The following is a 25,456-nucleotide window of genomic DNA, read 5'->3' as shown; positions in this document are numbered from 1 at the left end:
CCGTGGGTTGGTGCTTCCAAGCGTGCCGGGTTCTCTCTCCCCGCGCGGGGGCACCAAAGCCCTCGGAAGTGTCAGGCACTGCGGTGCATTTTCCCAGTTCCCTTTTAAATGACTGCGGAAAAACAGACTCTCGGAGTCGCAAATGGGAAGACGGATTCTTAGACAAGGCTTGCGGATGCCCCGCGGCCATCATTTAACTGCGCCCGCAGAGCAGTTACGGTTTGTCACTCGACCCTCCCGGATCGCCTCGTTTGTCCCTAGTGAGACCCCGAGGCTCTGCCCGCGCCGGGCTTCTCAATAGCTGGATGCATGTCGTGCTCCGGGCAGCGCGGGCGCAGGGCACGCGTTCGCGCACACCCGCGCACACACGAAAACGCGCAAGGTACGGCAGGGGAGAAAGGGCTCTGGGTGCCCCGAGCGGGGGTGGGCATCGCGGGGAGTGAAGCTACAGTCTGGGAATGGCTGCATCCCGCCAGGTTGAAGGATGAGAGAAAATGACGCGGCGCCACACATTAGACAGGCCAGGGTGGCTGCCGCGCATTTAGGGGACCCAATACGCGTCAGGCGCGCTCCCTTCCCCTCACATGTCTCTATTTCCCCGGCGTGTGATGCCAGAAAACGGCAGGAAAAAGACCCACTTAGAGAGTCAGAGTTCCGTTTGGAGACTCCTCTCCCTCTGCAAAAGCACCAACAGGAAGACCCCCTAAAACCACCGTTCCCCAAATAGATGGTCCGGAAAGGGGGCGGTTATCCTTGGTTACCAATGCTGGACACGTTTTTGTGTTTACAATATTTATTTATTTTTAGGATAGCTCTTCCTCCCTTTTAGGCAGGATGGGAAAGGAGAATGCAGCGGGGAGGGAGAAAGAAGGGAGGATTCCTATAATAAGAATCAGCGCATTTTTCAGAGCTGAACCGAGACGGGTTTCCATTTCCAAAAAGGAGACTGCCTCTATCCCGATTTTACAAGAGACCGCGGTGTGAATTAGGGACTGGGAGGCGTCATAGAGGAGGAACAGTCCATCTCAGAGGTACCTGGATCTAAATGCACGCACACACACGCAGACACAGGCGCGCGCGTCTACACGGACAGGCTGTGTGCGGGTGTGCGCGTGTGTGAACTCCCACATGCTGCTGCTGCTGTCTGCTTCTGGCCAGTGGCACCGATGTCTCCCTCCTCCCTGCACGCCCCCAGATTCCCCTCCCCTCCCCGTTGCTTTTGTCTGGAGGGTGTTATGGGTTTGTGTGTGTATGAGCGTGTGTGTTTTTGGATTTCAGACTAATTTTCTGGAGTTTCTGCCCCTGCTCTGCGTCAGCCCTCACGTCACTTCGCCAGCAGTAGCAGAGGCGGCGGCGGCGGCGGCGGCGGCGGCGGCTCCCGGAATTGGGTTGGAGCAGGAGCCTCGCTCGCTCCTTAGCTCGCGCTCTCCGAGCTCCGTGCCCAGCGGCAGGAGGAGCCTGGACCCAGGCGCCGCTGGCGGGCGGTAGGCGCCGGAGCCCGGGTGAGCAGCGCGGACAGTGCCTTCTGTCATCTCGGCCCTCACTGTCCCCCCTGGGGCGGCCGCGGCGGCTCCCCAGGTGGGACGCGCCGCACCACCTGCCCGCGCCCCCTTCGCCCAGGGGCCCTGGCGGATTCTGCAGCATCATTCGGGTGCCCCGTCGCGGAACCATCGCCCCTAGCAGTCTCCGCGTCCCCCTTTAATGGGTCCTACACCTGGCTGGTGCCATGGAATCCTATCTCGAGGCCCTTTGCCCTATTTCCCCACAACCTCGGGCTCCGAGAGAGGGTGGGCACGCTGGTGCCCCCGCGGCGACAGTGTCATCGAGGGGCAAGTTCATTTCTGGGGTCAGAGCTGGGCACTGGTCCATCCACAGTCTCCCGGCTGGGCTCGGGGTCGGGGGGTGACACGAGCGCGGAGGGAGTGTACCCCAATTCGTGGTGTCTGGGGTCCGGGGCTCAGTCTCATGCGTGTCTGTTTGTCCTTAGCCCCGAGGTGCGTCCCGGATCCCAGTGCGCGTCTAGGAAGGAGCCTGCGTCCCAGAGCATCCCAGGAGCGCGGCCGCCCGGTGCTCGGCTCCCCGGCCATGCAGCGGCGGCCGAGGCGCAGCTCCCAGAGACGGTAGCGCCCCCTGTGAGGAGGCCCGAAATGCCCCTGCCACTGTGAACCCGCCAGGACGCGCTCAGCTCCGGACACGCTCGGCTCTGCGCGCCTGCGAGGAGCACCGAGTGGAGAGAGAGCGGCAGGCGCAGCAAAGGCCGCCCAGCACCGGCAGGGGAGGCCGGCCGGTGCAGTTCAGGGACACGTACTCAGTCTGACTCGAGCTGGCACTGGTGGCTAGGAATGTCGTCCTGGACGAGGTGGCATGGGCCTGCCATGGCGCGGCTCTGGGGCTTCTGCTGGCTGATTGTGGGCTTCTGGAGGGCCGCTCTTGCCTGTCCCACATCCTGCAAATGCAGCGCCTCTCGGATCTGGTGCAGCGACCCTTCTCCTGGCATCGTGGCATTCCCGAGGTTGGAGCCTTCCACTGCAGACCCTGAGAACATCACCGAAATGTGAGTGTTCCTTGTGCTCCTTCCTTCCTTCCTTTTCTCCTCGCCCCTAGGGCCTGGGCTGGACAGGCAGGTTCGTCGTCCTGCTGGTGAATGTTGTTTGAAGTCTGGGGAGAAGTCAGAGATGAGAGATGCAGGGTTGGACCATCTGTCAGTTACCTGTGTCACTGCCTTGGGGCTGTGAACATAAGGAGAAGTGTGACAATTTAAAATATTTTGAATAATACATGTCTATTATATTCCTATGCACTTTATATGTCAAAGCCCTGTTGGGTGTGCTTTAAGCTTCCCATATGCAGTAACTTAGTTCTGGACATGTTTGTTTCATAAGGTGCTTGCTATGTGTATGTTGTGTTAGGAGAAGCTCCAGTAATATTTGCTAGAAAAGAAGTTAAAGTAATTTTTGAAGAAAAACAAAACAACTGTTGAAGGAAGTTCGAGTCTCCCCCGTAACATCTTTCTCTGAGGTCTGGAGTTCACCAATTTCCCTTTTCATTTTATATATCAGATTTTGCTTAGGAGAGTGCATCCAGAGATGGCCTTGAAAATGATCTGTAAGAAGAGAAGTTCTGAGTGTTGAAATGCACTGGCTCAAAAGAGAAAATGTGATCGTTGGAAGCCTAAAAGCCTGGTCTGATTTAATTTGGACTTGACTTCCCAGAGATATAATTTGGAGACCATTTGGATTATAAATCTTAATTGCCCATTGGATTATTCCCCGGGACGAGGTTGGATGATAAAGCAGTGTGTAGGACTCTGTTGAGTGCTGCCTTTAGCCTCGGACCCCGCGGTCCCTGGAAATGTTTGAGCTTGTCCTGATCCGATGGAGAGGCAGAATTGTGTATTTCTGTCCTCCACTTCTGATGCCTTGTGACAAATCCATTACCAAGAAGGAATTCTCTGGCCCTTTCTCTAGCATTCCCCTCTCATCTTTGTATGGGGGCTTTGCCATTGTATACGTTTCCTTAATGTAGGATTTTAGGCGTCCATAGAGAAGATTGTGAGGCAAAGTTTCTTCTCCTGCTTTCCTTGAGGGTGTTTGACGCCAGGATAGGCAGCCGTGAAAGTGGGGCTTGGGCTGTGGCCTTCCGGTCGGCGAGTGCGCATGCATTTCCCCCTCCCCCACGGAAAACAGCACACCCTGGTTGTGCCAACGTAGTTGACCGAGATAACCTGTTTTTAATGTAAGTAAGAGACCTTCCCAGTCTGTTGTTTTTTTTTTTTCTGCGGGTGATGCTCGAGTTAGAAGGCTCAGGCAGGAGGAAATGACAACAGAACCGAGGAGAGACGTGCCGGCCCAGCACTGCTGAGACGTGCCGGGAGCTGCCAACTGTCAGGCTGGATTGGGGATGCTCGGATGGCAATCGTTTTGGCAAGCAGAGCAGCAGGCAGGGCTCAGAGGAATGGTGGGTAGGGCCCAGATCTCGCTGGTCCTGGCTTGGGCTGGTCCAGGCTCGCCAGGCTGGTCAACATGTCCGTGGCCTTTTGTCAGGATCTGTGTCTTTTTCGTGAGATGGGTGTCAGTAGTCAGATGGAAGAAGCCATATGGAATTCAGAGGCCTTCAGACTATTTTGAGACCATGGGGAGTACCTGTATAGAGTTAGATGGGGTGTGTGTGTGTGTGTGTGTCTGTGTGTGTGTGTGTGTGTGTGTGCGTGCATGTGTGTGTGCATGCATGCACGTGTGTCTGTGTGTAACTGTTTTAAAATTCTCTCTTTGGTGATAACTATATAATGAAGGAGGAAACATAGGGCTAATTATTTTTTTCACTCTAGTGTTTTTTCAGGCTATAATTGGGGGAAAAAATAAAACTTTTCTTTAAATTAAAAAAACCCCCTTGTTTAACACCTTAGTGTTCTTAGCTGCCTGATATATTTGAAATTCATAGATTTGAGTAGAGCTTTCATATATCAGTTCTCAGAGTTGGTGTTGTTTCTTTTTTATCTGATGGTATTTTCCTAGTTTCAGGATTCATTTTTTTTTTCATCGATCAAAGCATTTGTCACAGTTATTCATTCAATAACAGCTAATCATGACTCCTAATTTCTACTCATGTATACTTTCGATTTGGAAAACCCACTGAGATGGAGAGAAGGGGAGAAGTGTGTAGCCCAAAGTGTTCAGTGTGGGGAATTAGGTGAGAAACACGAGGCTGATCGAGGTGAGCGCTGAGCTAAAGTACCTATCTCTGCTCAGTCCTTCAGCTTCATTTGAGCTCAGGCAGTTTGTGCTCCAGTGTCTTTATTTGTAAAATGTGTTGAAATTCTTGTTTGGAAAGCACTTTGTATGATTATTTTGAATTCTACCGCTTTGATCGCCAAATGACATGAGTAGATAGGCTTGTTTCACTTTCATCCTTATATGACACCATTTGTGCTTTCCTACGTACTAATATTTGCTTGAACAGCTTTTAAATTCTTGACCAGTGGATACCAGCTGCAGTTGGAACCAAATTACACTTTTTTTTTTAACTTTGTTATTAGACCCAATGGTATTCTTGCAATAACCTGTTTTAAAGTTCTAGTTTAATGGGTTTTCGCTGAAATTACATGTTTCTCTTAAAAAAAAAAAAGAAAAAAAAAACAGGGCTAATGTAGCTAAAATCATGCTTAGAGTTTGCTGAAAACACAATTTACTATATCATTTAGAAAGAGTCACTCTTTTAATATCTATATACTGGGGGGAAAAGCAAAACCACCATGGGTTCAGAGAGAGCCCATGGTAAAACTTTTTCAAAATACATGGATGGAGTACTTAAGAGAGAGGATTTTATTTCTCGATTCTTCAGGCATATGTTAAGCCAGGCTGACATTTCGTTTTCAGTCATTATTTGAATCTGTTTGATTAAAAATCTTCCCATCACAGTGTCCATCTCACATCCTTTACTCATATATGTGACCCAGGTCTATATCTACAACTGTGTGTAGACACACATCATACCTGTCCAGCATCACACTGTCCATACATGCCAGCTTCTGTTGTTTGGAGTTGCTCATACCAGAGCAGTGCTAAGTTAAATTCAAAAACAATACTGTTGTCACATGTAAATGTGATTCTAGAGTAAAGTCTATTGTTGGAATTATGCAACCAGCCATTTAAGTCTTAGATGTGGCAAGTGGCAAAATGTTTTGCAAAAAACGACAGGTTCCGTCTCATTCCGTGGTAAAAGGAAAGGTTGAAATATAAAATAGGTCATGAATTTTTTTAAAATTGTGGTCAGGAACACATGGCATAAAACTTACCGTGTTAACTACCTTTTAAGTGTACCGTTCAGTAGCGTTAAATATATTCACATGGTTGTGAAGGGGAATGTATTTTTATATTGCACATATTTTTTGAAGACCAGCAAAGACCTTTTCTTTCTAAATTTCTCAGGTGACATTCACTGATTTGGGATTAATCTTTGGAGACTGGTCTCATAGTTTTCCTCTTAGTACCACATAAATGGAATTTGTAGCTTCTGCTGCCAGAGCCTCTGTGTGCAATTTATTGTTGGCTTGGTTAAGCAGCTGTAATGTTATGTCATTAATACATTGATTTTGGCTCTCTCACCTTAGTAAGCTTTTCCACTGCAATTAATCGTACTAAAAAAAAAATCCTGGCACTTATAAGGATTCAGTGAAAGGCAGCCGTGCTTATTACTCTGATATTTACTGCTCAGCCCCTCTGTTGGGGGCTCTAGAACTTTGGATTGTGTTTTACGCACATTTGAGAACCCCAAAGTTGTGAGTGTGATGGGATAAGCCACACTGGACTTGTTAATAAATAAGGCAGTCTTATTTACATTCATTATTTAATACAGCTTCCGAGCTGGAGTTGAAAACCCGCCGTCTTCCTGGTGAAGGTATTTACAGAATTCAGCTCAGCCCAACCACCAAAATCGTCTTCGTTTCACATCTTCTATCTCTGCATCATGGAAGTTTTTATTACATTGGGTAAAACAATTGAAAAGGCCCATGACCCTCTGACCCTACATTCCCCCACCTCTCCCTCTCCATCACTGCTCATTGACTCTACAGGAACATGTGTTTGATTTTTTTTTCCCCTTCTTCTCTGAAAAGTGATATTTCCTGATGGGAATTCAGAGCCCTAGAGTTAAGAGAAGAGCCTGGGTTATGTGTTATTGCAGGCAAGGAATGGGAAGTTGAGATGATGCGGTCAGAGCTCCCCAGCGCTGAGTTTAGTTCTGTTTGAAGATCTTTCACTGTTTCTAAACTCAAAAGTTGGCAGCTGAGCGTTGAGGTCTCTTTCTCCTCCAGAACATTCGGTATGATGTCTTTGACTATCTCCAGGTCCTAAGGATACAAAACCTAGAGTTTTTGTTTAGCTGGGGAAAATGAATTAAATTTCTTTTCTTTTTCTGTTTTTGGTTTCTTTATCTTTCTTCTTCTTCTTCTTCTTTTTTTTTTTTTTTTGCTCTTTGCCTTTGGTACCAAGCAAATGCTGCCAGTTTTAACTCATTGCTCATTTGCCTGTTAGGAAAAGGAACATAATCAAGCCATTATTGAATATCATGCACTGCCATCATCCCTCAGAAGAACCTCACCACTTCTCCAGAGAACTTCTTGTAGGTTCAGAAACTATAGGTTGAACTGTGACTTTGAACCTGCTGCTCCTCGGAGCAATGCTGATTTTTGGTTCTTTATGATGTTTACAAATCAATTGGATAATTTGGGTGACAGGTTATTTAGACAGGGCAATTTTTTTTTTTTCTCATTTGATGTGTGTGAGAGAAAGAAAGGGAGAGAAAAAATATCTGAACCTTGGGTTGCTAATAGTTGATTGATCATTTTCATAATGTATTTGGTCTAAGTTTTGAAAACACATACCTACCCCCCTGCAGTTGCTTGATAATCTTAGCTCCATATTTGATTTCTGATTGATCACTATTAAAGAAAGCAAAAGATCCCTCATAATTGGGATGGCTTGTCACCACTCACTTTGCTCTCTGGGCTGTCCAGAGGACTAGCAAGTGGTAAATATTGATCTTGGAGATGAAGGAGTGAATGCTTGTGATTGCTATAAACCTGGGAAGAAAAATAACACATAGGCGCTATGTTTACATATTCAAAAAAAAAAAAAAACCATATATATGTTATAGAAAGCTGGAGTCAGGAGTTTCCTGATCTTGAAGCAGCCCCTCGTGTCTCTGGGCCTGAGTTTGTCAGCTGGATTCCGTGCTCTGGTTCTGAAGTTCCACAAGCTTTGGTAGTGGAGAAAGTGCAGTTCATACATCAGCTGCGAAGAAGAGATTGGTCCCGGGTGCTCAGAGCCCAGCAGTGCTAGCATCTGAGGACCTTTGGTGTCATTGGGTCTCAAGTGCATGTTTTCTTTTTCGGCTGTACCTGCGGCATGCCGAAGTTCCTGAGCCAGGGATCGAACCCAAGCCATTGCGGTGACAATGCCAGATCCTTAACCCACTGCACCACAAGGGAACTCCTCCACGTGCATGTTTGCAGGGGCTGCTCTGAATTCTCCAAACCATTCATATCTTTTTCAGTGTGAGCTGCTTAATAAGACTGGTGGCATGTGTGTGCTTGGGCCAATGGGTCCAAGGTCACAGAGTCCCTTAAAATCAGGACCATGCAAAGAGCAGGGGGCTTAGAAATGCCCTGCTCCATGCCTCTCTGTGTGAATGAGGGGTGGTGAGGAGAGTGGCTTTTAAAGCCCTGATGTGTTTAGGACATTCAGATACTGGAAACTTTCTCTTAGTATCCAAAGGAAGTGCCAAGGCCTTTACTTTAGCATGCCTCCCCTCTGTTCTGTGTCTCTGGATTGAACTTGACTCCAGCCCACCATTTTCAAAGCATCAGAGATGTGAAGACAAGCTTAGTCTGGCTAAGTCTTCGCAACCCATCTCTACTAGCCTAAGGGCTTAAAAGTTGATGAGCTACTGATCTCAAAGCAATGACCCAATCTTTTCCTAAGAAGAGAGACTTTTTTTTTTTTTTTTGGTTTAGTTGACTGTGTGTTTGTTTATTGGTTTGAAGTCTCTCCTCTAAGTGATGCACACACAAAAGTCAGAGAAAAGCTTTTGTGAGTTGGCAGCAGTGAGGGACGCTGACCTTGAACCTGCTGGACCATCTTGGAGGACTGGACTTGGAGGGAGGGCAGGGCAGACAGAGTGGAATGAAGGCTGCTGCCCGGGAGTCAGTGCCACAGTCAGCAGTGATTATGTAAATGGAGGAACCCACAGCCCTTTATACAAAGTCTGTCTTAGCTCCCATGAGAGACCCATGGCCAGAGAGCACTGTTTTTTCCAGCCTTCTTTTTTTTTTTTTTTAATTTAAATTTAGGGTATAGTTGATGTACCATGTTTCTTCAATTTCTGTGGTACAGCAAAGTGACCCAGTCACACACAGTTCTCTGTGGGGGCCCTTTGCCCATCCATTCCAAATATGCCAGTTTGCACCCTAAAACGCCAAACTACTGTCCATCCCACTTCCTCCTCCTCCCCCTTCTCATTGCCCCAAGACTGGTGGCTGAGCCAGGGAGCAAACCTAAGGGCTGTTGACTCACATCCAGGATCCATTCTGCTACCATTTTGCATGTTGTCCACAGCCTGTGCTATGGCTTTTCCAGGATGAGCACACTTTGGAGACATACCTCTGGCTTCATGCAGGGCATCTCCCCAAGGGGTCTGGAAAGTACTTTACAGACATCTGCTTATTTAGGTTTAAAACCTCACTCTGAAGTAAGTGGGGAGGTCCTGACAACCTCGGAGGGACTGTCAGGTTGATTGGCTTGCCCGAGGCTCTCGGTCAAGCTGAGCGTAATTCAGGATAGAATTCGCTCCAGTGTCTTGCTCCGGGCTTTGTCTACTCAGTCCCTCTTGTCCAAGTTGGGCCTTAAGAGCACAGGCAATTTTAGGAGAAGTGTAGAGATTCAAATATATGTTCCCAAGTTAAACAGGATGGCAGTGGGGAGGAGGAGACTGAAGCCATCCCTCCTTCCTTTGTACCCTTAAGAGATAAAGGAGTCGTGTGCCCTTGGGAATGTGGCATCTTCTAGCATAGAATAAACATTTTAATCATTTAAACATAATAAACATTTTAAACATTTTAAATGATGTAATCGCACATCATTTAAGAGTTCCCTTTTTTTCTTGCAAAGAATGGCCTGCTGTTACTTAGAACCCCACCCTTTCCTGTAATCTTCATCTCCCCATCATTTCCTGGACAGACAGATACACACACACACCCCAGAATTCTATTTGTGTGTGTACAATGTGTCTATGAATCTATAAACATATGTATAAAACTCTTCTAGGTGTGGTCTTTTCAGACTTCATTATCTGAAATTATAGAATTTTTCTAACCATTGAGGACTTACTTCAACCACCCAGACTTTTTTTTTTAAAGCCTGAGATATAATTGACATATAATATTATATTCATTTCAGGCATACAACATAGTGATTCAATATTGGTATATATTGCAAAATGATCACCCAATAAGTCTTGTTAACATCCATCACCACCCATAGTTAGCACATTTTTTTTTTCTTGTGATGAGAACTGTGAAGATCTCTTAGCAACTTTCAAATATATACTACAGTATTATTTTTTCTTAGTTTTTTTGGTTTTTATTTTTTGGTCTTTTTGCCTTTTCTAGGGCCACATCTGTGGCATATGGAGGTTCCTGGGCTAGGGGTTGAATCGGAGCTATAGCCGCTGGCCTACACCACAGCCACAGCAACGCGGGATCCGAGCCTCATCTTCGACCTACACCACAGCTCGTGGCAACGCCAGATCCTTAACCCACTGAGCAAGGCCAGGGGTCAAACCTGCAACCTCATGGTACCTAGTTGGATTCGTTAACCACTGAGCCACGATGGAAACTCCTGTAATACAGTATTATGGGTTATAGGCATCATGCTGCACATTATGTATAAGTATATATGTATGTGTGTATGTTTATACACACACACACACACACACACACATATAATTTATTTGCTTTGGCTACATGTGCAGCATGTGGAAGTTCCTGGGCCAGGGATGGAACCTGAGCCCTGGCATCCACCACAGCTGCACTCCAAGTGCATTCTATTTTCCTTATAAATGCCCTTCCCAAGTTTTAAATTTGGTTTCAGTCGTTCTAGATTTCTCTCCATAAGGACTGAGCAAGAGGTCTTCTCTGAGTGAAGTGCGTGAGCTTTAGAGCAGTGCCTCTGGCTACTCAGAATGTGGCCTCGTTGATGGGTTCTCAGCAGAAGCAAACACACGCAGTGATCAGTGAGGTGTTTTTGAACAATTCTACAATAGTGTCACTCAAACCAAAAGATAGTAGAATTCTTTTTTCTAACCTCCGAAACATGGTGCAATCTACAAAGATGGGTTCCTCTAAGCTTTAATCTTTGTCACCATTTATTTCTTTTTTTGCTTTTTTGCTTTTTAGGGCTGCACCTGTGGCACATGGAGGTTCCCAGCCTAGGGGTCCAATTGGAGCTATAGCCCCAGGCCTGTTCCACAGCCACAGCAACACAGGATTCGAGCCACATCTGTGACCTACACCACAACTCACAGCAACGCTAGATCTTTAACCCACTGAGGGAGGCCAGGGATCGAACCTGCAACCTCATGGGTCCTGGCCAGATTCGTTTCCGCCGTGCTGCAACGGGAACTCCCCAAGGTTATTTCTATTTCCTGTGCCCCGCAGTCCTCAGCTGTGAGGTGGCTGCCGGGGGCGGGGGGTGTCTGGGCACAAGTTCCCTGTGGCTCATGGTGGGGACAGCCCGCTTCCTTCCTTAGGCCTCCGCTTACTCATCGTGCAGAGTGTGTGCAGGGATTGGGGGGGTAAGAGAGCTCAACACAATGGCCTCTAAGCCCTCGAGCAAGGTATGGTAGAAAAACAGGCACCTCGCTCCGCAAAACCCAACCAGCCCAAGCCACACACTGTTGGTTGCCTCTCAGCTTCACTTCAGAATCCTGCAGCTGCCCCCCTGGACGCTGAGTGTCATGGTGGGATTTTGCTCCTGGGCTGTTGCCCTTGCATTCCTGGGTCTGGCCTTTTCCCTTTGTGACCTTTTAGTCTCCTTACTCTGTTTCTAGTGGTGTGTCTTATCTTCCTCCCCACTGCCCTCAACACACACACACACAAACACACACATACAAATACACATATGCACACAAAACACACACAAATACACATACACACAGAAAACCTTCACACACACACAGACACACACACACACAGAGGCTTGATTGCAAAGCCCCTTTCATGGGTTGTAAAGAAATCTTTGGTTGCAGGACCTGTGAGTTGACCATCCTGGTTGGCCTTTGTGACCCTGACCTGATAACTTTAACACAGTCAGAGGGACAACAACATAAAGGAACCTGGGGTAACTGAAGGGGCCCTGGCTGGGGAGATGGGAGTTGGGCTTCCTGTCTACACTCTCACCGTAGCAGAACCTGGGATCCTGGGTGAGCCATTTAATCTCACCAGGCAGTTTCCTAATCCTGAAACTGGAGTTTGCGGTTGAGAAGGATGCTGATCCCTGAAAGCATCTGTGGTTCTGAATCAGTCAGCCACGACCTTGTCTTTTCTGTTCTGAAATTCACCCTCGCCTCCTCCCCCCGGAGACCGATGCCAAGCCGAGCTTGCTTTAGTTCTCTTCATGGCTTAGGCAACAGTGTCCCATCTGGGGGGGGGGGTCCTTTAAGTCCACCTCTCTAGTTCAGGGTAGATGGCTTTGCAGGTCACCTGCTCCCTGCCCTCCTGGGTGTCTGAGTGGCACTGCTCCCAAGGTTTCCCACTCATTGGAACAAACATTTTTTCCCCCCTAGAAGTAGTTTTCTTTTAAAAATTTTTTTTATTAAAGTACAAGTTGATTTACAACCTTCCTCCAATTTCTGCTGTACAGCAAAGTGACCCAGCCATATGTACATACATTCATATGTATATGCATTCTTTTTTTTTTTCATACTATCTTCCATCACGTTCTCTTCCAAGAGACTGGACACAGTTCCCTGTGTTGTACAGTAGGACCCCACTGCTTATCCGTTCTAAATGTAATAGTTTGCACAGAGATAGGGTTTTGTTTTGTTTTGCTTTTTGTCTTTTTAGGGCCTCATCTGAGGCATATGGAGATTCCCCAGCTAGGGGTCTAATTGGAACTACAGCTGCCGGCCTTCGCCACAGCCACAGCAACGTGGAATCCAAGCTGTGTCTGTGACCTACACCACAGCACAAGACAACACCGGATCCTTAACCCACTGAGCAAGGCCAGGGATTGAACCCGCATCCTCATGTATCCTAGTCAGGTTTGTTAACCACTGAGCCATGAAGGGAATTCCCTAGAGATAGTTTTCTTCACATCTACCATTTACCTGCGATTTTAGGCGATTTTATCTGCTGCTCTGTATGTTCACATCTGATCTGCACACTTGCACCGTGTCCTGACCTTTTCAGCCAACTCTTGGTCCATTTTTGTGGGTGGTGCTTTGAGGGATCTCGAACTGGCTTGCCTCTTTGCCATCTTCACCTTCTGTGACCCCCGAAGTGGGAACTTGCAATGACTTCAAATCTCCCCTTTCTCTCGCCCTCAAGTCCTCCCTTCCTGCTGGCTGGAATAGTGTTCCATGTGTTTCCCCATTGTTCCGTGGGCTGCCAGCCATCTCACTCCAACTTGACACAAACCTAAGTGCAGTTCCGCTCATGTTAGTTGAGGACACTAGGATGCCAGAGACTAGTAAGGTACTTTATGGAGGCAAGAAGCCCCTGGGTGAGTAGCTTACAGCTGGTGGGAGAGACAGATCTATTTTTTTTTTCTTTTTGGTAAGACTTTAATTTTTTTCTATTATAGTTGATTTACAATGAATGTTCTGTCCATTTCTGCTGTACAGCAAAGTGACCCAGTCATAGATATATATACATACACATTCTTTCACATGATCCTCCATCAAGTTCCACCACAAGTGACTAGACATAGTTCCCTGTGCCATACAGTAGGACCTTATTGTTTATCCACTCTTTCTCCCTTATCAGATATAGTTGTCTGTCTTTTCATTTTTATAGGTTTTTGGTGTGGTCTCCTTTTTGCAGACAGTAGAGTTGTAGCCTCTCTTCTGGTGTCTGCTCCCCCTGCGGCTGAAGTTGGTAGGGGGGTTTGCTGTAGGCTTCCTGATGGGAGGGACTGGTGGTTGCCCACTGGTAGGTGGAGCTGCTTCTGATCCCTCTGGTGGGTGGGGCTTGGTCTCGGGGTGAGATTAGAGGCAGCTGTGTGCCTGGGGGCGTCTTTAGGCAGCTAGTTTACTGAGGGGTGGGGCTGTGATCCCACCTGGATTATTGTTTGTTCTGGGGCTTCTCAGCCCTGATGGGCGGGGCCGGGTCTTCCCAAAATGGCCGCCTCTAGAGGAACACACGCCGCTGAACACTCCCGAGACTTTTGCTGCCAATGTCCTTCCCCTACAAGGAGCCACAGTTAGGTCCGACCCAGATTTCTGTGGAGCCTCTGCTTTGCTCTGGGACCCCGTGCACATGAAAGCTTGTGTGCGCCTTTCAAAAATGGGGTCTCCGTTTTCCCCAGTCCCGTGGAACTCCTGCGCGCAAGCCCCATTGGCCTTCAATGCCAGATGTTCCGGGGGCTCTTTCTCCCAGTGCCAGATCCCCAGGCGTGGGGACCCGATGCGGGGCTCAGAACTCTCACTCCTGTAGGTGAGTCTCTGTGATATAGTTCCTTTCCAGACTGGGCTTCCCACCCAGGAGGTATGGGTTGCTTATATTGTGTAATCACCCTTCCTTACTGTCTTGATGTGGCCTCCTCTTTGTCTTCTGGAGTAGAACATCTTTTTTGAAAGTTTCCAGTCCATTTGGTTGAAGGTTGTTCAGCATTTGGTTGTAATTTTGTTGTTCTTATGAGAGAAGGTGAGCTCCAGTCCTTCTATTCCGCCATCTTGATCCCGTCTCTCTTGCTGGCTTCCCACCACCCCCCCTGGGAAGAAGTGGGGTGAGTGGGGAAAACTGGGGGAGGCCAGAGGCTGCCGGAGGGCCTGGCCCTGGATGGAAATTGGAGGAGGTTTCACTTTGGGAAATAATTCCCCCCCCCCCCTCCTCCCCGGGCCCCTCGCGCCAGCCCCTGCCCAAGGTGAACCTGTTTATCTGCTTTAAATGTAAAGTTTGCATCTACTAAGGCCAGACTCCCAATCCATCCCACTCTCTCCCCACTGTTGGAAATTAGATAACTCTGGCTCAGATCGCCAGTGTCGGAAAGAGACACGTGGACAAGGATAAATCTTGACAAGGCTCTACTTCTGCAGAAGGGCATGGGTACTCCAAAAAGCGCGTGCCCTGAACAAAGGACCCTCCCGTATTTATCCCCAATGCAGGTGATGTACCTATCCCCTTCCCATGGGTCAGGTAAGGGGGCACATTCTTCCGCATTGGCTAATTTGAAACAAATTGTTACTGGGGAGAAGAAGGAAAGAGGAGTGGGTTTGCAGGAAGGCCTTTCAGCAAAATGGAGTAACCAAGATTTCCTTTGACAGAAAAGACACTATGTTACTTTTCACATCCCCCCACCCTTGGGCTTTTCTCCAAGTCCTTGAGTTTGTTTCTTTTGGAGACAGATCTAATTTTAACATAATGTGATAGGGACAGTCAGCGCACAGGAGGCTAAAGCTCAGTCTCCCATGTTGATTGTTTCAGCTTCATCCAGACGTGGGGCCAATTACAAAACGATGCTTCCTCCCCAAAGTGCATACGTTTTGCTGTTAATAGTGGGAGGCATAGATGTGTAGACTGGTTGTGAGCAAGTCCCATCCCTATTTCCTCGGATGGCACACATTCTTGTCAATATTTGTGATGTTCTGTGGCCTCACCCGCTCTTATGCCATTTGAGCAAGCTGCCTTCCCTCCCAGGACAGGGCAAGGGCTGGAGCGCCTTTTGGCCAAAACGAATCGCTCCAGTTGGAGTACAGATCTCCCGTCCTCTTAAACTTCTCTCTTTTGATGACTTTCCCCGTTTTGTCTGTATTTTCAGTCTTTTTCTGTCGTCAACATCAGGATTCAAGCAGGACCAGGTCCCTTCCATTTAGGAAAGTTTTCCTTTCGCCTGTCTCGTTCCATGTGTCTTTAGTCCTGTCTTTTCCTCTCTCCTTTCCACCCCTATTCTTAGAAGTCTGATCTGTACTCACTATGTCTGTTGCTTCACCTCGGAATCCAGTCTCAACCTACTGCTTCATCAAACTTGATCTTCACAGCCCCTGAGGACCTTCATGGGACAGAATCCAAGGTGGATTTCTCTGTCCTTTTCTTATGTGCTTCTTAGCAGAACGTGGCCTCATTTCTCACCCCGTCCTGAAGCATCCCCTTTTTGTTGGCCTCGGTGTCAGTGCTCTTTCCTTGTTTTCTCCCTACCTCTCTCTGGATGCTGCTTCTTAGTCTTAATGAGGGGCTTCCTTTTCTTTCCTCTTTTCCTAAAAGCTGATATTCTTTTGGCCTCTGTCCTAGAGTTGCTTCTCTTCCTGGGTTGCATCACCCTTATCTGTGACTTCTTTTGCTTTCTGCATGCTGCTGGGGTCTTAACCATTGTCCCCACCAGCTTTCAATTGATGACCTTTGGGTTCATATGCCCAGCTTCCTACTGAACATCTCTCATGGATGTGTCATAGTGCATCACACTTGACATCTCCACATTAAATGCATCATTGTCGGAGTTCCCGTCATGGTGCAGTGGTTAACGAATCTGACTAGGAACTATGAGGTTTCGGGTTCAATCCCTGACCTTGCTCAGTGGGTTAAAGATCCAGCGTTGCTGTGAGCTGTGGTGTAGGTCGCAGATTTGGCTTGGGTCCCCCATTGCTGTGGCTGTGGTGTAGGCTGGTGGCTACAGCTCTGATTAGACCCCTAGCCTGGGAGCCTCCATATGCTGTGGGAAGCGGCCCTAGAAAAGGCAAAAAAAGACAATAAAAATAAAAATAAAAAAATAAAAAAAAATAAATGCATCATTGTGGCCCCAAACCCAACTCCAGTGTCCCCAGTCTTAATGGATGGCACCACTGACCACTCGGTCCGAAGGTTTTGCATGCCCCAAACCTTGGCTCCTCCCCTTCTTTAGCCCTGTAGTTATTCATTGTCTTACCAGTTCACTTTTCTAAATATTTCTTAACTCTGTCCAAATTTTAAGAATCCTACTGCCCACATTCATTCACTTATTTATACTTTCTTCCAATAGTTATTAACTGGGATCTGCTCTGTCTCATGCTAAGTACTTGGGATCTGGTAGTAAGAAAGATTGGAGTTCCCATTGTGGCGCGGGGGAAATGAATCCGATTAGGAACCATGAGGTTGCGGGTTCGATCCCTGGCCTCACTCAGTGGGTTAAGCATTGCTGTGAGCTGTGGTCTAGGGCACAGTCGTGGCTCGGATCCCATGTTGCTGTGGCAGGGGCGTAGGCTGGCAGCTGCAGCTCTGACTGGACCCCTAGCCTGGGAACCTCCACATGCTGCTATGCGGCCCTAAAAAAGCAAAAAAAAAAAAAAAAGATTGACTTGGTTTTCCTCTCTCTTCTCCTTACCAAGCTTGCAGTCTGGGAGGGGAAACGGACATCAAACAAGCAAAAAAATAATTCATTCCACCATCATTTTTGCCTAAAATGCTGTAACTGCTTCTTATGTGGCATCTGGCCTCCAGTCTTGCCCCCACTCTATCCATATGCCACACTGTGCTGGAGTGAAGTGGTCTTTCTAAAATGCTGATGTGAACATCATTGCTTCTGATTACCCCATGGCTGCCCATGTCTCTTAGAATAAAGTCTACAGTTTTTTGTTTTTTTGGTTTTTTTTTAGGTTAAAACCAAACCAAACCAGATTGTCACTATGTTGCTATATAATGAAGCATATAACTATCACACAGACCCGAACGCACAGATCAGCCCAGACCCGAACGCAAAGATCAGCATAAAGATTGCTTTCCTTGTCCACAGATCTATAAAGGAGAACAAATTATAACTGGAAGCCTGCTTGGTGATCTTGGAATTCAAGCAGGGGCACTTAATTCTGCATTTAAAATGTTAAATGGCATTAAGCTAAGCTTGCCTGAGGCATCCATCTCCATAATGGGAGAGCCTTCACAAAAGGGAATGCAGAACTTGAAGTACTTTGGCCCGGACCTCTGTCCTCTGGATGGACACTCCTTTCTCTCTCCTTCATTCACTGCCGGGCACCAATTCTGATTGACACATTCTTTCTTTAGAAAGATTAGTGCCTTTAGCCAAGACTTGCTTAAGCCTGGGAGCCTTTCTGAGTCTTTAAAGTGATCCTGCATAATTTTTCTACAGCCATGCCAATACTGTTTGTTAGCAAAACCTTTGACCTCAGTCAGATTCCTGGGAGATGGTATCTCATCATTGTTTTATTTCACCGTCCTGTAATTATGATTCAGGTTAAAAATCTTTTTTTGGAGTTCCCGTTGAGGTTCAGCGGAAACAAATCTGAGGCATAACCATGAGGACACAGGTTCGATCCCTGGCCTCTCTCAGTGGGTTAAGGTGGTGTAGGTTGCAGATGAAGCTCAGATCTAGCGCGGCTGTGGCTGTGGCATAAGCCAGTGGCTATAGCTCTGATTCGACCCCTAGCCTGGGAATCTCCATAAGCCTAGGGTTCGGCCCTAAAGAAAGAAAAAAAAAAACCCAAAACCTTTTTCTTTGTATGTAAGTCATTTGTATTTCTCTTTCAGTGAACTCTGTTGTAATATTCCCATAGCCATTTTCTTTTCTTTCTTTCTTTTTTCTTCTTTTTTTTGCCTTTCGAGGGCCATACCTGGGGCATATGGGAGTTCCCAGGCTAGGGGTCGAATTGGAGCTGTGCCTGCTGGCCTACATCACAGCTCATGGCAACACTGGATCCTTAACCCACTGAGCAGGGCCAGGGATCTAACCAGCATGCTGCTGGATACTAGTTGGGTTCGTTATCACTGGGCCACAAAGGGAACTCCACTTTCTTTTCCTATTGGATTGGTGATCTCTTGAAAAAAAAAAAAAAAAAGAATTCTTAAAACCTATTTAGCAATAAGAAAGTTTATGTTTTGCTTGTCTTCTGATGTTAATTATAGTTGTAAAAAATTAAATGTTTTTGTAGTAAAATTTATTATTTCCTTTATGGCTTCCATGTGGTAAATGGGGCTAAAAGGAGTCTTTCCTTTGATAAGAGTATAAAATAAGTCCCCTATATTTTCTTCTACTACTTTGACTGTTTTGTATTTTGCATTTCAAGCTTTTCTCTGCCTGGATTTTTATTTTTGTAATTATTATTATTATTATTATTATTACTATTATTGCTTTTTAGAGCCACACATGTGGCATATGGGAGTTCCCAGGCTAGAGGTGGAATCAGAGCTGCAGCCTCTGGTCTATGCCACAGTCACAGCAGTGTGGGATCCGAGCTGTGTCTGTGACCTACACCACAGCTCAGGGCAATACGGGATCATGGCTAGGGATTGAACCCACATCCACTTGTTGGGCTCGTAACCTGCTGAGCCACAATAGGAACTCCCAGGATTTTTAAATATAAGGAGTGAGCTAGCCAAAAAAAATTGCTTTATATTTTTTCAAGGTAGCTAATCAGCCCATCAGGTCTCTTGACACCGTTGTTTATATAAGTCAGCCTTTCCCCGTATACAGTTTGGTTCAATATAAAAGTCATCTTTGTATTTTGGCCTATTTTTTTTAACATTTTTTATTAAGGGATAGTTGATTCAAAGTGTTCTGGCAATTTTTGCTATATAGAAAAGCGACCCAGTCATACGTCTCTATACATCTGTTTTCTCGTATTATCTTCCATCATGAACATAGTTCCCTGTGCTGTACAGTAGGACCCCATTGCTTATCTATTTTATTTATTTATTTTAAAATTATAATTGCTTTACAGTGTTCTGTTGATTTCTGCTACACAGCAAAGTGACCCAGTTATACAAATACATACATTCTTTCTCTCACATTATCCTCCGTCATGTTCCATCACAAGTGATTAGATATAGTTGCCTGTGCTATACAGCAGGATCTCATTGCTTAGCCACTCCAAAGGCAATAGTTTGCATCTACCAACCCCAAGCTCCCAACCCAACCCTCCTCCCTTCCCCCCTCAACCACAAGTCTGTTCTCCTGTTCCTGATCTGTTTCTATTTTGTAGATAGGATCATTTGTGCCATATTTTAAGATATATCCTTGTTTGTTAATAAGTTTGTTTATGTGCTGTGCTGGCACTAAATTTTCATCTCCTAAAGTTTCATATATATGTGTTTTCTCTACTTGAAGTATTAGTCTTTTCTTTTTTTTGCCTTTTTTTTTAGGGCTGCACCTGTGACATATGGAAGTTCCCAAGCTAGGGGTCGAATCAGAGCCACAGCTGTCTGCCTAAACCACAGCCACAGCAACTCAGGATCCAAGCCGTGTCTGTGATCTACACCCCAGCTCCTGGCAACGCCAGATCCTTAACCCACTGAGCCAGGCTGGGGATCGAACCCACGTCCTCATGGATCCTAGTCGCGTTCATTAACTGACAAGCCACGAAGGGAACATACTGAAGTATTAGTCTAAATCACCACTTTCAGAATTTTCAGGATTATTCTTGCAGGATAAATTTTTCCATATGAATTTTAGGAACTGCTTGCCTAGCACCCCCACATTATATTGATGTTTTAAATTAAGCATTATATTTACATATTAAAATTTCAGGATTTCCTAAAAGTCATAAAAGCCCTGCCTCCTCTAATTCAAGCCCATTTCTCTGGCCTCATTTTTTGCCTCTCCCTTTCTTCAGTAGAATGGTACAGCCTTTCTGGGTTTTAAATTCCCCTATAAAGCTCTCCTCTCACTTACCTCCCAGGCTTCACACTGGCTGACTTTTCTGCCAGGAACACCATTTTCATGCTTTCTGGCTCTGGTTAACTTCCTCTGCCTTGCTACCTCTGGGCTATGTGTCTCCTCTGTGTTCTCTGTAGGCCAACATCCAGTGAGTCCTAGTTCTACCGTTAAGTCACTTAGTACCATAAATGCATGTCCGGGTACCTACCTGTCTGTACATCCCCTTAGAATAGAAACTGCACGAAGACAGGGACACCGTGGGTCTTGTTTATTGCTCTTCCTCAGCACAAGGTCCTAGATCTTCATGTTATAAACAGACACAAGTGTATTCACCTCCCTGCAAATCTGTCATTTAGACTTCCAAATTAGAGTATTTATACATTGTTCTTCAGGCTGTCAGTGTATAAATTTCTAGGCATGACTTTTATAGAGCCATCAGGTTAAGATGTTTGTTTAAATAAATAACCTTCATGGAATTAAAGAGCACAAGGCTGGTTCATACTCAGTAAGAAATCAATTCATTGTAGAGACCGCATAGCTGGAAAGGAAGAAAGGCAAGGCTTTGATGGGGGAGGCTGAGTATGTATCTAATAGGAAGGAGAGAAGGAAGAGACGGAGGGTGAATGTCAGCAGATGAAAATGCAGAACAGGCCAGCTCCTCAACAAAGCCAAATCCAGGAACAGCTGATCTCCAGCAAACAAATGGGTCTAATGGGAAAGATTTGTGCCTTTTCTGTTATGTAATAGCTAATAATGGGTATTCTGGTGGATCAATTGCAGTTTTCCCTGCCACTGCATTTTTGGTGCTTCATTTAAAAAGTGATTCTAGTGTAAGATTTCAGATGTGATTTATCCTTTTTGTATTATGGATGGTAGAGGCTGGGCATTTTTCTTAAAGAACTGCAGACATCAGGAGTATAAACAGACAGTGTGTCAGGCTCAGTTTAATGAACCATCTGATGCATATGCTTTGGTACTTTTGCAGTCAAGGTGCATTGGGCTGATCCTATCATGTTTCATGGGGCTTCCTTTATATTTAGAGTAATTAACACTCAGGCATCTTAGAAATTTTGATAGCTGTTTGCAAAACTGATCATAAAACAACTGATAGACATATGAGACAGGAAGGCTTTTAAAAATAGAGTGGTGAAGTGTATAGGTGAACAGATTGTGTTGAATAATCCAAAAAGATAATCCTCCCTTGAGATAAATAACATCCATTTATTTATGTTTACACCATGCAGTATGTTCATTATATATATATAATGTAAATATATATATATATACACACACAAATGAAAATAGTTCAGACTCCATGTGCATTTTGAAATTTAAATTTAAAAAGCAAAGGGCATTCAGGAACCAACATATAATGTTTAACTCTTATTTAAAGAGAAAAGTCTTATTTTTGGTCGAGCCGTTGGCTTTCATGGTAAGCCTTGGTGGCCTTCTGGGGCTTAACTTCTTTGCCATCTCATTTAGTTTTTCAGAGAATTGCTCTCTCAACAACAACAAAAAGGGGGGGTTTCTGGAGCCTAATTGTCTGTTGAATTAAAAGCCATTTACGTACCTCAGTCTATTCTTGGGTCCACTCTGTCATTACTCCTTTCATTGTAACTTACATCTATGTGTATGTAGATAGATAGTATATATAGATATATACATTGTTTATATAGATGTTTGTATGTATATGTATTTATGTAGATAGTTCAGAGTGTGACAGATGTTCTGTGGACATCGTCATCCTTTCCCACAGCTGAAATAGAGGACACGAGTTGTTTACATGTGCATATATTTATTGATTAGTGTTGATCCATTCATTCAGGCATTTAGTCAAGTAGTCAATCAACAAATATATTTTGAATATGCCCTCCCTGCAGGTAGTTTTCTGGATCCTGGATAATAAGACCTAGGCCAGCTCCTGCCGTTGACGTGGCTTATTGTAGGGCATCAGCAAAGGTTCCCCCATCCGCTCACTCACCTGACTCCCTTTGTCTTTCTCAGCAGTCTGGACAATTTAGCCTACTCGCTGGGACTCTATCCGCAGCACCATAGACAGCAGCCTTGGATTCTCCCCCACACCCCCCTGCCTCCCCCCCCCCCCCCCGGCCCCAAGTTGTACCTAGGAGCATGCACATCTATAACAGGAGGCGAGACGCACAGAAAAGGCCTGCTCAGGCCCTGGGAATGGGCTTAGGGTCTCTGGGTGGGGAATTCTGAGATCCCACTAGCAAGCAAGGAAGGTGTGATTTCTAGGTGGGAGCATCCTGTTGCCTCTGTAGACTTTCTGCCTCATATAGAGGGGGCTTGATTAGAGCAGTACCAGAGTGAGGGCCTCTGAAATGCCTGGGCCCAGTGCCCAGAGCTAAGGGCACTGGGGACAAGGCTGTTTGGGCTTCTGCCTGGTGGCCTTGACCTCTGCATTATGGCAGTTCTGAGCCACAATGATGCTCCTGGAATAGAGGAAGTGCAGGGCTTATCACGGGAGCATGTAGTGCAGTGGCCAGGCTCTCCAGACTGCTCCCCCCACCACATTGCAGTGCCCTCCTCTCTTCAGGGGACTTCTCAAGCATGGGGGTGCATGTTTCCAAGGACAGCTATGCAAGACTCCGCCCCTGACTTGTGTCGCAAGAAGCTTTGTGATAACGCAGGCATAGACAGACCAGCCAAGTGTCCATTGGTCCCCAGAAGTTAATGGGCCTTGTTAAACATCAGTAGCTCCCTGTTTCCTCCTTTCTCTCGTCGCCATACAGATTTTATTACTGCCCTGAAAGCTCTTGATCAGAATGTAATATTTTAAGAATCTTCTCCTGACTGAATAACTTTTTTTACCGGCACTCTAGGAAGATGCCAGGATTGTGAAAACTGTGCCTCAAAAGTTCCTTTCCTCATTATTTTTTTTCCTACTTTGAAAAATCACCGAGTCTGTCAATTGGTGTGCATAGGTGAAGCAACAAACTAATTTTTCATTTTCTTTGGGAATTTGTTCCAGGGGCAATTCAGGTTATGAGGCAGAATGGCTTGGAGGGTTGAAGTTGGTCTGCCCCTGGCACTTTGGACCAGTTAATAAATTAGTGTCTCTGTGCCTCAGTTTCCCCATCTATCAAAGGGGACAATAGTAGAACCTTTCTCATTGGGTTTCTGTGAGGTTAAAGTGAGCTGATGCCTGTAAAATGGTTGTACCAATGCTTGACACATAGAGCTCAGCCCTTCCTTTCCTCCTTCCTTTCTTTCTTTCCTCCTTTCTTTCTTTCTCTTTTTCTTTCTTTCTTTCTTTCTTTCTTTCTTTCTTTCTTTCTTTCTTTCCTTCCTTCCTTCCTTCCTTCCTTCCTTCCTTCCTTCCTTCCTTCCTTCTTTTTGTCTTTTCTACGGCCACACACTTGGCATAGGTAAGTTCCCAGGCTAGGGGTCCAATCGGGGCTGCAGCTGCTGGCCTGCGCCACAGCCACATCTGTGACCTACACATACCACAGGTCATGGCAACACTTGATCCTTAACCCACTGAGCGCGGCCAGGAATCAAACCTTCATCCTCATGGATACTAGTCGGGTTTGTTACCACTGAGCCACAACAGGAACTTCCTTGGCTGTTCTTATTTTTACTGCATGGCTATCCTCAACTGTGTTTTAAAGGAGAGTCAACTCTGTAGAGCTGGGGGAACTCGGAAAAGCAAAAGAATCTGTCTAGAGTGTTGGCACCAGGCAGGAGCTGGGGTTAAGAGGATAGATGTACAAGGGCGCTGGTTGTCGTTGTTGAAACCTTCCCTGGTTTGTGTATTACTCTCATGTTGGGGACCCAGTGAGCTCAGCTGGTTGGGATATTGACCACTAGCCTGCTGAGCAGGGATGGGTCAGATTCAGCCGCTGAGACTTGGGTCATGATCTTTGTTCTGCAATGTTGTTTTCTTCCCTAATCCTGGTCTGTTTTATTTATTAGGTTGTTTACAACAGTTCCCCTGGACTCTGGAGGTTGTGGGTCAGTGTGTACTCCGTTTTTTCCTGGCCCTGTCTTTCTCATTCTTTAATTGCAAAGCCTTTACAAACATCTCTGTCTTTTTAAATCCTGATAAAAATGTATGTAATGGGAGGTCCCGTCGTGGCTCAGTGGTTAACGAATCCGACTAGGAACCATGAAGTTGTGGGTTTGATCCCTGCCCTTGCTCAGTGGGTTAACGATCCGGCGTTGCCGTAAGCTGTAGTGTAGGTTGCAGACGTGGCTCGGATCCCTCGTTGCTGTGGCTCTGGCATAGGCCGGTGGCTACAGCTCCGATTCAACCCCTAGCCTGGGAACCTCCATATGCCACGGGAAGCGGCCCAAGAAATGGCAAAAAGACAAAAAGTAAAAAAAAAAGTACGTAATGGAATTTGCCGTCTTAAACATTTTTATTTTTTAAAAATTTAAATTTATTTTTTATTGGGGTAGAGTTGATTTACAGTGTTGAGTCACTTTCTTCTGTACATACGTATGTATATATATGTGTGTGTGTGTGTATATATATACATGTGTGTATATATATATATACACACACATTCTTTTTCTCATAACCATTTTTTTTTGGCTTTTTTATTTTTTAGGGCTGCATTTGTGGCATTCAGATGTTCCCAGGCTAGGGGTCGAATTGGACCTACAGCTGCTGGCCTATACCACAGCCACAGCAACTCGGGATCCGAGCCGCATCTGTGACCTACACCCCAGCTCACGGCAACGCCGGATCCTTAGCTCACTGAGCGAGGCCAGGGATTGAACCCAGAACCTCCTGGTTACTAGTCAGATTCATTTCTGCCATGCCACAATGGGAACTCCTCCTCATAACCGTTTTTAAATGTACAGCTTGTATCACTGAGGACATTCACATTGCTTTGCAACCAACACTGTTGTCCATCTCCACAACTCTTTTCATCTGCAAAATTGAAACTCTGTACCCATTAAGTGACAACTCCCCTCCCCCCAGTAATTTCCATTCTACTTTCTGTCTCTCTGAATTCGACTCCTCTAGGAACCTCTAAAGTAGACATCTTTTCTTGCAATAACATATTCCTTGAATTTAAAGTTTTTCTAAGAGATTTGTTTGGGGTTTTTAAAAACGCACCCACATTTCCTTT

General features: G+C 45.9%; 1 protein-coding gene across 4 annotated transcripts in view; it reads left to right on the top strand.

The window, feature by feature from the left end:
* Nucleotides 1-1,962: 1,962 nt before the first annotated feature.
* NTRK2 (neurotrophic receptor tyrosine kinase 2) overlaps nucleotides 1,963-25,456 on the top strand; it is a 395,961-nt gene continuing 372,467 nt past the window's right edge. For 2 of the 4 annotated variants that reach the window (XM_047755021.1, XM_047755020.1), the window contains exon 1: nucleotides 2,311-2,554. In XM_047755021.1, the coding sequence (XP_047610977.1) occupies nucleotides 2,343-2,554 (212 nt within the window). In that variant the 5' untranslated portion in view covers nucleotides 2,311-2,342. Of the gene's footprint in view, nucleotides 2,555-25,456 lie in introns of all 4 variants that reach the window. The other 2 variants (XM_047755019.1, XM_047755022.1) reach the window with 2 other exon arrangements.

The sequence above is a fragment of the Phacochoerus africanus genome, chromosome 12, assembly GCF_016906955.1.
Source record: "Phacochoerus africanus isolate WHEZ1 chromosome 12, ROS_Pafr_v1, whole genome shotgun sequence".
Lineage (NCBI taxonomy): Eukaryota > Metazoa > Chordata > Mammalia > Artiodactyla > Suidae > Phacochoerus > Phacochoerus africanus.
This window is presented reverse-complemented; position numbering and strand designations above follow the sequence as displayed.